This window comes from Notolepis coatsorum (assembly GCF_963971535.1).
Source record: "Notolepis coatsorum genome assembly, chromosome: 11".
Taxonomy (NCBI): Eukaryota; Metazoa; Chordata; class Actinopteri; order Aulopiformes; family Paralepididae; genus Notolepis; species Notolepis coatsorum.
Window position 1 is genome coordinate 112,078,179 of NC_140175.1, and position 16,561 is coordinate 112,094,739.

The 16,561-nt window shown below is 44.4% G+C and overlaps 1 protein-coding gene across 1 annotated transcript in view; it reads left to right on the forward strand.

Moving 5' to 3' along the window:
• Window positions 1-16,302, forward strand: part of loxa (lysyl oxidase a) — a 52,031-nt gene extending 35,729 nt beyond the window's left edge. The window contains exons 4-7 of the mRNA XM_084324724.1: window positions 4,804-4,960; window positions 6,886-6,981; window positions 9,178-9,293; window positions 15,997-16,302. Coding sequence (XP_084180850.1) covers window positions 4,804-4,960; window positions 6,886-6,981; window positions 9,178-9,293; window positions 15,997-16,003 — 376 coding nt within the window. The 3' untranslated portion in view covers window positions 16,004-16,302. The remainder of the gene's footprint in view (window positions 1-4,803; window positions 4,961-6,885; window positions 6,982-9,177; window positions 9,294-15,996) is intronic.
• The last annotated feature ends 259 nt before the right edge of the window (window positions 16,303-16,561 follow it).

A 16,561-nucleotide genomic window follows, 5' to 3' on the forward strand; every position in this document is an offset into this window, starting at 1 on the left:
CGCGCTCTAATCACTGTTAAAGTGGTATTCTGCTGAGTGACGAGCTCTAATCACTGTTAAAGTGGTATTCTGCTGAGTGACCTGCTCTAATCACTGTTAAAGTGGTGTTCTGCTGAGTGACGAGCTCTAATCACTGTTAAAGTGGTATTCTGCTGAGTGACGCGCTCTAATCACTGTTAAAGTGGTATTCTGCTGAGTGCTCTAATCACCGTTAAAGTGGTATTCTGCTGAGTGACGAGCTCTAATCACTGTTGAAGTGGTATACTGCTGAGTGCTCTGATCACCGTTAAAGTGGTATTCTGCTGAGTGACCTGCTCTAATCACTGTTAAAGTGGTATTCTGCTGAGTGACGAGCTCTAATCACTGTTAAAGTGGTATTCTGCTGAGTGACGCGCTCTAATCACTGTTAAAGTGGTATTCTGCTGAGTGCTCTAATCACCGTTAAAGTGGTATTCTGCTGAGTGACGAGCTCTAATCACTGTTAAAGTGGTATTCTGCTGAGTGACGCGCTCTAATCACTGTTAAAGTGGTATTCTGCTGAGTGACAAGCTCTAATCACTGTTAAAGTGGTATTCTGCTGAGTGACGAGCTCTGATCACTGTTAAAGTGGTATTCTGCTGAGTGACGAGCTCTAATCACTGTTAAAGTGGTATTCTGCTGAGTGACGCGCTCTAATCACTGTTAAAGTGGTATTCTGCTGAGTGACAAGCTCTAATCACCGTTAAAGTGGTATTCTGCTGAGTGACACGCTCTAATCACCGTTAAAGTGGTATTCTGCTGAGTGACGAGCTCTAATCACCGTTAAAGTGGTATTCTGCTGAGTGACGCGCTCTAATCACCGTTAAAGTGGTATTCTGCTGAGTGACGAGCTCTAATCACTGTTAAAGTGGTATTCTGCTGAGTGACGAGCTCTAATCACTGTTAAAGTGGTATTCTGCTGAGTCACGAGCTCTAATCACTGTTAAAGTGGTATTCTGCTGAGTGACGAGCTCTAATCACTGTTAAAGTGGTATTCTGCTGAGTGACGAGCTCTAATCACTGTTAAAGTGGTATTCTGCTGAGTGACGCGCTCTAATCACTGTTAAAGTGGTATTCTGCTGAGTGACAAGCTCTAATCACTGTTAAAGTGGTATTCTGCTGAGTGCTCTAATCACTGTTAAAGTGGTATTCTGCTGAGTGACGAGCTCTGATCACTGTTAAAGTGGTATTCTGCTGAGTGACGCGCTCTAATCACTGTTAAAGTGGTATTCTGCTGAGTGACCTGCTCTAATCACTGTTAAAGTGGTATTCTGCTGAGTGACGAGCTCTAATCACTGTTAAAGTGGTATTCTGCTGAGTGACGAGCTCTAATCACTGTTAAAGTGGTATTCTGCTGAGTGACAAGCTCTAATCACGGTTAAAGTGGTATTCTGCTGAGTGACGCGCTCTAATCACTGTTAAAGTGGTATTCTGCTGAGTGACGAGCTCTAATCACTGTTAAAGTGGTATTCTGCTGAGTGCTCTAATCACTGTTAAAGTGGTATTCTGCTGAGTGACGAGCTCTAATCACTGTTAAAGTGGTATTCTGCTGAGTGACGAGCTCTAATCACTGTTAAAGTGGTATTCTGCTGAGTGACGCGCTCTAATCACTGTTAAAGTGGTATTCTGCTGAGTGCTCTAATCACTGTTAAAGTGGTATTCTGCTGAGTGACGAGCTCTAATCACCGTTAAAGTGGTATTCTGCTGAGTGACGAGCTCTAATCACTGTTAAAGTGGTATTCTGCTGAGTGACGCGCTCTAATCACAGTTAAAGTGGTATTCTGCTGAGTGACGAGCTCTAATCACTGTTAAAGTGGTATTCTGCTGAGTGATGAGCTCTAATCACTGTTAAAGTGGTATTCTGCTGAGTGACGCGCTCTAATCACTGTTAAAGTGGTATTCTGCTGAGTGCTCTAATCACCGCTAAAGTGGTATTCTGCTGAGTGACGAGCTCTAATCACTGTTAAAGTGGTATTCTGCTGAGTGCTCTGATCACCGTTAAAGTGGTATTCTGCTGAGTGACGAGCTCTAATCACCGTTAAAGTGGTATTCTGCTGAGTGACGAGCTCTAATCACAGTTAAAGTGGTATTCTGCTGAGTGACGCGCTCTAATCACTGTTAAAGTGGTATTCTGCTGAGTGACGAGCTCTAATCACTGTTAAAGTGGTATTCTGCTGAGTGACGCGCTCTAATCACTGTTAAAGTGGTATTCTGCTGAGTGACAAGCTCTAATCACTGTTAAAGTGGTATTCTGCTGAGTGACGAGCTCTGATCACTGTTAAAGTGGTATTCTGCTGAGTGACGAGCTCTAATCACTGTTAAAGTGGTATTCTGCTGAGTGCTCTGATCACCGTTAAAGTGGTATTCTGCTGAGTGACGAGCTCTAATCACTGTTAAAGTGGTATTCTGCTGAGTGACGAGCTCTAATCACTGTTAAAGTGGTATTCTGCTGAGTGACAAGCTCTAATCACTGTTAAAGTGGTATTCTGCTGAGTGACGCGCTCTAATCACTGTTAAAGTGGTATTCTGCTGAGTGACGAGCTCTAATCACTGTTAAAGTGGTATTCTGCTGAGTGACCTGCTCTAATCACTGTTAAAGTGGTGTTCTGCTGAGTGACGCGCTCTAATCACTGTTAAAGTGGTATTCTGCTGAGTGCTCTAATCACCGTTAAAGTGGTATTCTGCTGAGTGACGAGCTCTAATCACTGTTGAAGTGGTATACTGCTGAGTGCTCTGATCACCGTTAAAGTGGTATTCTGCTGAGTGACCTGCTCTAATCACTGTTAAAGTGGTATTCTGCTGAGTGACGAGCTCTAATCACTGTTAAAGTGGTATTCTGCTGAGTGACGCGCTCTAATCACTGTTAAAGTGGTATTCTGCTGAGTGCTCTAATCACCGTTAAAGTGGTATTCTGCTGAGTGACGAGCTCTAATCACTGTTAAAGTGGTATTCTGCTGAGCGACGAGCTCTAATCACTGTTAAAGTGGTATTCTGCTGAGTGACGCGCTCTAATCACTGTTAAAGTGGTATTCTGCTGAGTGACAAGCTCTAATCACTGTTAAAGTGGTATTCTGCTGAGTGACGAGCTCTGATCACTGTTAAAGTGGTATTCTGCTGCTTAAAGTGGTATTCTGCTGAGTGACGCGCTCTAATCACTGTTAAAGTGGTATTCTGCTGAGTGACAAGCTCTAATCACCGTTAAAGTGGTATTCTGCTGAGTGACACGCTCTAATCACCGTTAAAGTGGTATTCTGCTGAGTGACGAGCTCTAATCACCGTTAAAGTGGTATTCTGCTGAGTGACGCGCTCTAATCACCGTTAAAGTGGTATTCTGCTGAGTGACGAGCTCTAATCACTGTTAAAGTGGTATTCTGCTGAGTGACGCGCTCTAATCACTGTTAAAGTGGTATTCTGCTGAGTGACGAGCTCTAATCACTGTTAAAGTGGTATTCTGCTGAGTGACGCGCTCTAATCACTGTTAAAGTGGTATTCTGCTGAGTGACAAGCTCTAATCACTGTTAAAGTGGTATTCTGCTGAGTGCTCTAATCACTGTTAAAGTGGTATTCTGCTGAGTGACGAGCTCTGATCACTGTTAAAGTGGTATTCTGCTGAGTGACGCGCTCTAATCACTGTTAAAGTGGTATTCTGCTGAGTGACCTGCTCTAATCACTGTTAAAGTGGTATTCTGCTGAGTGACAAGCTCTAATCACTGTTAAAGTGGTATTCTGCTGAGTGACGAGCTCTAATCACTGTTAAAGTGGTATTCTGCTGAGTGACAAGCTCTAATCACGGTTAAAGTGGTATTCTGCTGAGTGACGCGCTCTAATCACTGTTAAAGTGGTATTCTGCTGAGTGACGAGCTCTAATCACTGTTAAAGTGGTATTCTGCTGAGTGCTCTAATCACTGTTAAAGTGGTATTCTGCTGAGTGACGAGCTCTAATCACTGTTAAAGTGGTATTCTGCTGAGTGACGAGCTCTAATCACTGTTAAAGTGGTATTCTGCTGAGTGACGCGCTCTAATCACTGTTAAAGTGGTATTCTGCTGAGTGACGCGCTCTAATCACTGTTAAAGTGGTATTCTGCTGAGTGACCTGCTCTAATCACTGTTAAAGGTGTATTCTGCTGAGTGACGAGCTCTAATCACTGTTAAAGTGGTATTCTGCTGAGTGACGAGCTCTAATCACAGTTAAAGTGGTATTCTGCTGAGTGACGAGCTCTAATCACTGTTAAAGTGGTATTCTGCTGAGTGACCTGCTCTATTCACTGTTAAAGTGGTATTCTGCTGAGTGACGCGCTCTAATCACTGTTAAAGTGGTATTCTGCTGAGTGCTCTAATCACTGTTAAAGTGGTATTCTGCTGAGTGACGCGCTCTAATCACTGTTAAAGTGGTATTCTGCTGAGTGACGAGCTCTAATCACTGTTAAAGTGGTATTCTTCTGAGTGACGAGCTCTAATCACTGTTAAAGTGATATTCTGCTGAGTGACGCGCTCTAATCACTGTTAAAGTGGTTTCCTGGTGTTTACCTAACCCTAACCATTCTGTAACCAGGAGGTCACATGTTTGTTCTCTGCAAATGCCAATGTGTTCATCCCTGTCCTAAGCAAGGCACTACTTGGTCCAGGGGTGCTGCAAATAAAGACACAAAAGGTGGATAAATGGGGGGGGGGGGTAGACAGATTGGAGAGGTGTGGGGGGAATAACAAGAATGGGAGGGGGTTGGAACATGGGATTGTTTGAGCGAGCAGGGGATCATTATTCATATTCATATTCATATTGGACAGACACTACCACAGCATGGACGAGTTCAGCCACTACGAGCTGCTGGACGCCAGCACCGAGCGGAGCGTCGCGGAGGGTCACAAGGCCAGCTTCTGCCTGGAGGACACGTCCTGCGACTACGGCTACTACCGCCGCTTCGCCTGCACGTCACACACCCAGGTGAACTATTACACACCCAGGTGAACTATCATACACCCAGGTGAACTATCACACACCCAGGTGAACTATTACACACCCAGGTGAACTATCATACACCCAGGTGAACTATCACACACCCAGGTTAACTATTACACACCCAGGTTAACTATAATACACCCAGGTTAACTATAACACACCCAGGTGAACTATTACACACCCAGGTGAACTATCACACACGGTTAACTATTACACACCCAGGTTAACTATAACACACCCAGGTTAACTATAACACACCCAGGTTAACTATTACACACCCAGGTTAACTATTACACACCCAGGTTAACTATAACACACCCAGGTTAACTATTACACACCCAGGTTAACTATAACACACCCAGGTGAACTAATACACACCCAGGTTAACTATAACACACCCAGGTTAACTAATACACACCCAGGTTAACTATAACACACCCAGGTTAACTATAACACACCCAGGTTAACTATTACACACCCAGGTTAACTAATACACACCCAGGTTAACTATAACACACCCAGGTTAACTAATACACACCCAGGTTAACTATAACACACCCAGGTTAACTATAACACACCCAGGTGAACTATCACACACCCAGGTGAACTAATACACACCCAGGTTAACTAATACACACCCAGGTTAACTATAACACACCCAGGTTAACTAATACACACCCAGGTTAACTATAACACACTCAGGTTAGCTATTACACACCCAGGTTAACTATAACACACCCAGGTTAACTAATACACACCCAGGTTAACTATAACACACCCAGGTTAACTATTACACACCCAGGTTAACTATAACACACCCAGGTTAACTAATACACACCCATGTTAACTATAACACACCCAGGTTAACTATTACACACTCAGGTTAACTATAACACACCCAGGTTAACTATCTAACACACTCAGGTTAACTATAACACACTCAGGTTAACTAATACACACCCAGGTTAACTATTACACACCCAGGTTAACTATTACACACCCAGGTTAACTATTACACTCCCAGGTTAACTATAACATACCCAGGTTAACTAATACACACCCAGGTTAACTATTACACACCCAGGTTAACTATTACACACCCAGGTTAACTATAACACACCCAGGTTAACTATTTCACACCCAGGTTAACTAATACACACCCAGGTTAACTATAACACACGCAGGTTAACTAATACACACCCAGGTTAACTATAACACACCCAGGTGAACTATAACACACCCATGTTAACTAATACACACCCATGTTAACTATAACACACCCAGGTTAACTATAACACACCCAGGTTAACTAATACAGACCCATGTTAACTATAACACACCCAGGTGAACTATAACACACCCAGGTTAACTAATACACACCCATGTTAACTATAACACACCCAGGTTAACTATAACACACCCAGGTTAACTATAACACACCCAGGTTAACTATAACACACCCAGGTGAACTAGACAGGAAACAGGAGACGCGAGGTACGAGACACGAGAGACAAATGGAATGTTCCATTTCTACTGACTAGACACACAGACCTGCTGTTGGAATGTTCCATTTCTACTGACTAGACACACAGACCTGCTGTTGGAATGTTCCATTTCTACTGACTAGACACACAGACCTGCTGTTGGAATGTTCCATTTCTACTGACTAGACACACAGACCTGCTGTTGGAATGTTCCATTTCCATGTTCCAATATATCTCTTATAACAACAGATTTGCTGTGTAGAGTAGAACCCACACATCGACCCTGGTCAAATGTCAGTGAATCATCTATATAGGCTATAATATATTATATAAACATATTAAAGCTTGTCCACAGACTAAATCATAGATTATAAATGCTGCTTCCATGAATATGATTTGTAAATCAGATGTCTGTGTGAACGCTAGGGGCTGAGTCCAGGATGTTACGACACCTACAACGCTGACATCGACTGCCAATGGGTCGACATAACAGATGTGAAACCTGGAAACTATATCCTGAAGGTTGGTCATAACACTGATATATACAAACTACTACAGTATGTCATGAATGTCAAAATCTAATCTACGAATTCCAATCTGGCTTCAGAACATCCCACTCCACTGACACATGCCTTCTCTATTTGAACGACCACATCAAGCAAGAGGTGGACGCAGGCAAATACTGCGGCATGGTCATGCTGGACCTACAAAAGGCCTTCGACACTGTCAATCACACCATTCTGATTGACAAGCTAAAAGCAATTGGTTTTGATAGTTTATCAGTGAGCTGGATACAATCCTACCTGGAGGGGAGAGAACAGATGGTGGAGGTAAACGGTACCCTATCCCCCCCCCTCACAGTGAACTGTGGTGTTCCACAAGGAAGCATACTAGGACCACTACTGTTCCTAATTTATGCAAATGACATGTCGTCAGCTTGTGACTGCAACTTGTTCCTGTTTGCGGACGACTCAGCCCTGCTGGTCTCTGACAAGAACAAGTTACAGGTTGAAAAAACTCTCAGCTCGGAACTAGGCAAAATCTGCATATGGCTCGCTGATAACAAACTATCATTACACATGGGCAAAACAGAGTCCATTCTCTTCGGTTCAAATAACAAACTCAGCAAAACAGACGGCTTCCCAGTTACAGTGGGTGACAATATTGTCACAAGGAAAGATGAAATTACCTACCTGGGTTCCATCCTAGAGGCTAATCTTTCCTGTGACAAAATGGCATCCAATGTAATAAAAAAAGTCAATCAACGAACTCGATTCTTGTACCGGATCTCCTCCCTGGTAAACAAGAATACCCTGAAGACTCTGGCAGGAGCACTCATTCAAGGGTACTACGACTATGCTTGCACCTCATGGTACCAAAGCACCTCAAAGGCACTAAAAACCAAATTACAAACATCTCAAAACAAACTAGTCAGACTACTGCTTGACCTGACTCCTAGAACCCACCTCACCCCTGCACACTTTGCCAACCTAGGATGGCTTAGAGTAGACGACAGAGTACAGCAACTTGCAATGGGCCTGGTCTACAAGATACACTACACGACCAAGGTACCCATGTACATGTCAAAATACTTCCCAAAGGTCAGTGAATACCACGATCACAACACCAGAGGGAGCTCCACAAATCATGTAAAACCCAGATTCGGCTCAAACAAGGGACTAAACACGTTTCGCAATTATGCCACAACAATGTGGAACGCCCTACCCAAAGCTGTAAAGGAATGTAAATCACTACCCACCTTCAAAAACACTCTCAAAGAACACCTACGGGAGACTGCAATTCAAAACTGGCCCCTACAAATGTCCTAACCCAGTTGTACAATAAAGACCAAGCATGGCTATTCCAATGTACAGCCCCACCCAACCCCACCCCACCTACCCAACCTCCTCCAATGTACAGTTTCCATGTCAAATGTATGTCAGTATTCCAATGTACAGTGTCCCCCCCCCCTACCCAACCCCCCCCCCCCCCCCCCCACCTCCAATGTACAGCCCCACCCCACCTACCCAACCTCCCCCAATGCACAGTTTCTATGTCAAATGTATATACTCTTCTTCTGGATTTTTTTAGTATCACAAACAGTACTGTATTTGAAAATCTGGTATGTCATAAATGTATAGATGTAGCAGTACTGTCTATCTGTATGTCATGTGTGTCATATGATGAATTGAAAATGGGGGACCCTGATGGAAACAAGACGAAAGTCTTTCTCAGGTCTGCATCCTCTTAACAATTGTATGTATTGAGCTGTACTGTACTGTACCCATTCTGCAATCTGTTAATAAACTTTTCAATCAATCAATCAATCAATGAAGGTTGGCCATACCACTCAGTATAGACATAGTAGCATATAGGTAGTAGTATAGGTATAATAGCATAGTAGAGTCAAGAGTCAAGAGTCAAGAGTTTTATTTGTCACAGCATACAAGCATACAGTGAAATATGGGTGGTCATGCCCGCAGCGATTGTGCAATAATACAAGTAATAAGAATAAGAATAAGACATAGAATAAGACATAACAGGTATAATGTACATAACATTTACATGTGTATATGTGTGTGTGTGTGTCCCGTGTGTGTGTCTGTGTGTGTGTGTGTGTATGTATGTGTGTGTGTGTGTGTGTGTATGTGTGTGTGTGTGTGTGTGTGTGTGTGTGTGTGTGTGTGTATGTGTGTGTGTGTGTGTGTGTGTGTGTAGGTCAGTGTAAACCCTAGTTATCAGGTACCTGAATCTGACTACAGTAATAACGTGGTTCGCTGTGATGTTCGTTACACCGGAAACTACGCCCACCTGTCTGGATGTCAGATGTCCGCGTGAGTCAACTCAACTCAACTCATAACATAACACAACATTACATATGAACATAACATAACACAACACAACACAACACAACATATGAACATAACATAACATATGAACATAACACAACACAACACAACACAACATAACATATGAACATAACATAACATATGAACATAACACAACACAACACACCATAACATATAAACATAACACAACACAACAACCCACAACACATTACAACACAACATAACATAACATAACATAGCAACACAACACAACACAACATAACATAGCATAGCATAACATAACATAGCACAACACAACACAACATAACAGCATAGCATAGCATAGCATAACACAACACAACACAACACAACACAGCACAACACAACATAACATAACATAACATATGAACATAACATAACATCCATCAACGCTGGAGACGCTGGGTTCGAATCCAGCTCTCGGCGTTGCTATCAGCTTGGCTGGTCGTTCATACTAACACAATTGGCAGTGTTAGGGGTGGGAAAGCTGATGGGTGGGTCCTGGGCGTTGTGGACAGCGACCCCTACAGTTCGGTCGGGGCGCCTGCACAGCGAGGGTAGGATCTGGATGGAGGTAGTGTGACCTTCCACACGTTACACTCTCCCGGTGAGAATCTGTGCTGCCAGGCTGGCTGCCGGCTGGCTGCACATGCGTCGGAGGAAAGCATGTGACAGTCTCCGGCCTCCCGGACCAACAGTAGGGGGGAGTGCGCAACAACCAGGAAGGGGGTTGGGAATTGGCATAACGACTAACAGTGGGATGGGAGAAAAATCGGAAAAAGGAGGGGGGGGAAAGATAATAATAATAAAAAAAAAACATAACATAACATAGCATAACATAACATAGCATAGCATAGCATAACATAACATAACATAACATAATGTAAGGTTATCCTATAACCCTAGTTATATGAATACTGGCTGAGCGTCTCGCTCTGCCTTCTGAGATAACCCATTATCTCCAGCACCTAGTGTGCTCTGGGAAACAAAACAAATGCACCCACTTGCACGTGACCACGCCACTCCCATGCGTCCCCTATATTACGCCGGAAGTGGTCACGCCTCACCCTTCCCAGTTCGATTTCCATAAGCGGAAAACATCCAAGGGACCTCAGGGCGCTAAGAGCGAGACGCTCAGCCAGTATTCATATAACTAGGGTTATAGGATAACCTTACGTTATATATCATCTGGCTTCGCGTCTCGCTCTGCCTTCTGAGATAAAGGGCAGAGCGGACGCGTGGCCCCGACAAATGCACCCCCTGAGGGCCCGTAAGCCCCAGCCAGGGAGGAGGGGAGTCCCGTCCACCTGCCCGTCCTAACGAAGGGGGGGAGGCAGTCAACTCCACCAAAGTGCGAAAAAAGGGGAACCAGGCACCTCCGAACGCACAGCGCAAGCGGGACCACGTGTGACACAGCACCCCGCGGTCCACACCCACACACCCCTGCTAGCCCACCTGATGGCGGGATGCAGGAGAGGTCCTGGACCTCAGGACAGCCTGGGAGACAGAACCCCCAGTCATGTCCATAAGGTAAAACGTAACGAAAGGACTTGGGGAGGACCAGGAGGCCGCAGCACAAATGTCCTCCACCGAGGCCACACCACGAGTGGAGTGCGCCCTGACGCCCCCGGGGGGAACCTGTCCAGCCAACGTGTAGCAAAGAGCAATGCCCTCGCACAACCAATGTGACAGGCGCTGCTTGGACAGCGCCTCACCCGCGCGAGGGCCACCGTAACAAACAAACAGTTGATCGGAAGCCCTGAGATCCCGCGTGCGACTAAGGTAAACCTTCAGTGCATGGAGAGGACACAACAGGTGAAGGCTCACCTCCAACCCACTAGCGTGAGGAGGAGTGCGAAACGCCTGAAGCACCATATCCCAGGAACGACAAGAGCTCCCGATATTCATTGGCACGAAGGCCGGATCAGGCCACAGAGTCGCCTGCTATCGGCTCGAATAGACAGGTACTCCGACCGCACTGAGAGAGCACATGGCTCACCCACGCATTCAGCGGAGTTGATGGCCCAAAAAAGGAATGCAGTCGTAAGACAGACAATCCAATGGTGCCTGCTCAAAAGGCTCAAACGGGGCCCCCAACAGCCTTTCCAGAACAGTTGGAGGTCCCGACTCGGAGACAGAGAACGTTCCACAGGCTTGAGACGCCGTGCGCCAAGCAAGAACGTCCCACGAGAGGGTGGCTGAGCAATGTTCTGCCCCCCACTCTCGACCATACGCCACTTCCCTGCGTAAGCCGCTGTAGTGGACGGAGCGAGCGCGTTCCGGATGGCGTTAACCACAGAAGAGTTAGGACGCATTCCCCACCAGATTCACCCTTTCAGCAGCCAAGCCTAGAGGCTGCCCCAGAACAGGAGGCAGAACAGAGTTCCGCGTGCCTGAGAGATGGCCCGCGGTGACCACGGAACAGGCCACGGCGGGGCCACCAAGAGCTGAATCAGGGCCGGGAACCACACAGCCGAGCCCCGGCCCGGCGCGACCAGGATCAAAGTCCTGCGCTCCTGACGTACCCGCCCCAACAGCTGAGCCATCAGGTGTATGGGGGGGGAACGCGTACAGAATCCCGGGCAGCCACGGACACATCGAGAAGGTAACCACCCCCAGAGAGGGGTTGCCTTCCGACTGACCGAGAACCACAAGGGGCACTGGTGGGACTGTCTGCTCGCAAACAGGTCCACCGTGGCCTCCCCGAATCGGTCCCAGACCTGTCTGACTATGTCCGGACGTAGTCCCCACTCGTCGGGGTGAAGACCGCCCCGCGACATCACATCTGCACCCACATTCTCCCTGCCGGTGATGTGGAGAGCCCTCAGGCTGCGCAGATTGAGAGACGCCCATAGCCAGAGCTCGACTGCCGCCCAGTGCAGACGGGGGGAGTGTACTCCTCCCTGTCTGTCGATATACAACGCTGACGTCGTGTTGTCCGTCCTGATCAAAACATGCTTGCCCACCACAAGGTGGCCGAGCCGTTTGAGGACCAGAAGGATGGCCTTCAAGTCCAACACATTGAAATGTAGTGCAGACCGGCCAGCATGGTCCTGCCAGCTGCACCCTACTGCGTTGGCCCGACACGTCCATGAGAACCGTGACGTGTGACAGCCTGCTGCCCATGGGGACCCCGCTGGTGAGGGCCCCAGGCCCTCCCCAGAGGGCGAGGTCCCCCAGTACCGACATGGGAACCTTCAGCCACTTCCACTTGCCTCTCACCGGGTCTATTTCCATACTGGAAAACCACTTCTGTATCCTCCTCATGAAGAAGAGGCCAAGAGGGACCACAGAGTGAGCAGATGCCATCATACCGAGCAGGCGCATCACGGACAGCGCCGTAACCGTCCTAGGACGGAACCTCCCAAGCGCGCCGAGAACATCCACTCGCCGCCGCTCTGAGAGCGCCTTAGAAATAAGCCCAAGTACTCCACCCGTTGACTGGGAATAGGAATACTCTACTTCCAGTCTACAGCAAAACCCAGACTGGTGAGGAATTCCACCACCTGCCTGGTAGAGCTGCCGGCTCAGTGGCCTCGTGGGTAGAGTGTCCGCCCTGAGTTCGGGAGGCTGGGAGTTCAAGCCCCGGCAGAGTCATACCAAAGACTATTTAAAAAATGGTACCCATAGCCTCCCTGCTTGACACTCAGCATCATGGGTTGGTTTGGGGGGAAGTCCTTGCGACATACTAGCGTCATGTCCAAGCTGCCTCACGCTACGGAAACAGGAGATAGGCTCCTGCCCCATGTGCCATTACGGCTCGAGAACCATTGGTTCTCAAAGGCAACTTCTTCTTCTGGTATGAGACCTGGCGATCTTCTCTGACCGGCCGAGGACCAGAACGTCGTCCAGGGTAGAATAAAATTCGTATCCCCTGACGACGCAGAGGCCCCAGCGCGGTCTCCACGCACTTGGTGAAGATGCGAAGCCCAACATTGCGTAATTCTTCCCTACATTCTCGGTCGTATCCCCTGATACAAAGTTGTTCCAGTTCAAAAGTGCGTCTGAGCTGCTTCCGCGTTGGAAACGAATGAGGAAGGGTGAGGCGTGACCACTTCCGGCGTAATATAGGGGACGCATGGGAGTGGCGTGGTCACGTGCAAGTGGGTGCATTTGTTTTGTTTCCCAGAGCACACTAGGTGCTGGAGATAATGGGTTATCTCAGAAGGCAGAGCAAGACGCAAAGCCAGATGATATATAACATAACATAACATATGAACATAACATAACATAACACAACATAACATAACATAACATAACATAACACAACATAACATAACATAACACAGCATAACATAACATAACACAGCATAACATAACATAACACAACATAACATAACATAACACAGCATAACATAACATAACACAACATAACATAACATAACACAACATAACATAACACAGCATAACATAACATAACACAACATAACATAACATAACATAACACAACATAACATAACATAACATAACACAGCATAACATAACATAACATAACACAACATAACATAACATAACATAACATAACACAACATAACATAACATAACATAACACAACATAACATAACACAGCATAACATAACATAACACAACATAACATAACATAACACAGCATAACATAACATAACATAACATAACACAGCATAACATAACATAACATAACATAACATAACATAACACAACATAACACAGCATAACATAACATAACATAACATAACATAACACAACATAACATAACACAGCATAACATAACATAACACAACATAACATAACATAACACAGCATAACATAACATAACATAACACAACATAACATAACATAACACAACATAACATAACATAACATAACATAACACAGCATAACATAACATAACATAACACAACACAACATAACATAACATAACATAACACAACATAACATAACATAACACAACACAACACAACATAACATAACACAACATAACATAACATAACACAGCATAACATAACACAACACAACACAACACAACACAACATAACATAACATAACATAACATAACATAACATAACATAACACAACACAACACAACATAACATAACATAACATAACATAACATAACACAACACAACATAACATAACATAACATAACATAACACAACACAACACAACATAACATAACACAACACAACATAACATAACACAACACAACATAACATAACATAACACAACACAACACAACACAACACAACACAACACAACACAACACAACATAACATAACATAACACAACATAACATAACATAACACAACATAACATAACATAACATAACACAACACAACATAACATAACACAACACAACACAACATAACATAACACAACATAACATAACATAACATAACACAACACAACATAACATAACATAACATAACATAACATAACATAACACAACACAACACAACATAACACAACATAACATAACATAACACAACATAACATAACACAACACAACATAACATAACACAACATAACATAACATAACATAACACAACATAACATAACATAACATAACATAACATAACACAACATAACATAACACAACATAACATAACATAACACAACATAACATAACATAACATAACACAACATAACATAACATAACACAACACAACATAACATAACATAACATAACATAACACAACATAACATAACATAACGTAACATAACATAACATAACATAACATAACACAACATAACATAACATAACATAACATAACATAACACAACATAACATAACATAACATAACATAACACAACACAACATAACATAACATAACATAACATAACATAACATAACATAACATAACATAACATAACACAACATAACATAACATAACATAACATAACACAACATAACATAACATAACATAACACAACATAACATAACATAACACAACATAACATAACATAACACAACATAACATAACATAACATAACACAACATAACATAACATAACATAACATAACATAACATAACACAACACAACATAACATAACATAACATAACACAACATAACATAACATAACATAACATAACACAACATAACATAACATAACATAACATAACATAACACAACACACAGTATGTATTGAATTCCTTACCATGGCAGTTAGTGCCTTGCTCTACCCGTTAAGCTACATGGGGAATGGAACCCCTAACCCTGGCAGTGTTAGTGCCTTGCTCTACCCATTAAGCTACAAGGGGAATGGAACCACTAACCTTGGCAGTGTTAGTGCCTTGCTCTACCCGTTAAGCTACATGGGGAATGGAACCCCTAACCTTGGCAGTGTTAGTGCCTTGCTCTACCCATTAAGCTACACAGGGAATGGAACCCCTAACCTTGGCAGTGTTAGTGCCTTGCTCTACCCATTAAGCTACAAGGGGAATGGAACCCCTAACCTTGGCAGTGTTAGTGCCTTGCTCTACCCGTTAAGCTACACGGGGAATGGAACCACTAACCCTGGCAGTGTTAGTGCCTTGCTCTACCCGTTAAGCTACACGGGGAATGGAACCCCTAACCCTGGCAGTGTTAGTGCCTTGCTCTACCCGTTAAGCTACAATGGAACCCCTAACCCTGGCAGTGTTAGTGTCTTATTACTTTAATGCAGTAAAGCTTTCTGCGTCTCTCTTCTTCAGGTACTGAGAACGGAGCAGAGAAGACGACTGGACATCAGCAACAAGACATCAGTTAGACACTGAGCTCTGGTCACGGTGTTTAAGTATTAAGAAATGTCCCATTCCAATCACTCTAGTACTCAGGCACGTGCAGAGGGGGGGGGGGGCTTTGGCCACTTGCACATGTGCCCCTTGATGACCAAAGTGCCCTTTTTTGGCAAGGCTTTTTTTTTTATTATAATTTTTTTGTAAAGAGCAATGCCCATGGTCCTCATCAAGAATAATTTTAATAATATTATAAATAAAAATAAATATTTGAAAGCCTGAGTCTGTCTGAGGTACGTGGTTTTCTGTTACGTTGCGTGACGCGTCGCCCTCCCTCTTGGAATGACGGGCCCATTAGCCAATAGAAATCTATAATACATTTTGATAAATCCCCAACTATTCTAAGGCGTAATCATAGAGTATGATGCAGTTTGTTGTAAGATTCCGTGTTACATTCTCTGAATATTGGTGGCTAATGCTATAGTTTGGCTGGTTACGTTACGCTGTAGTTGGTGTTCTAACATTTTGATACATGTGCCCT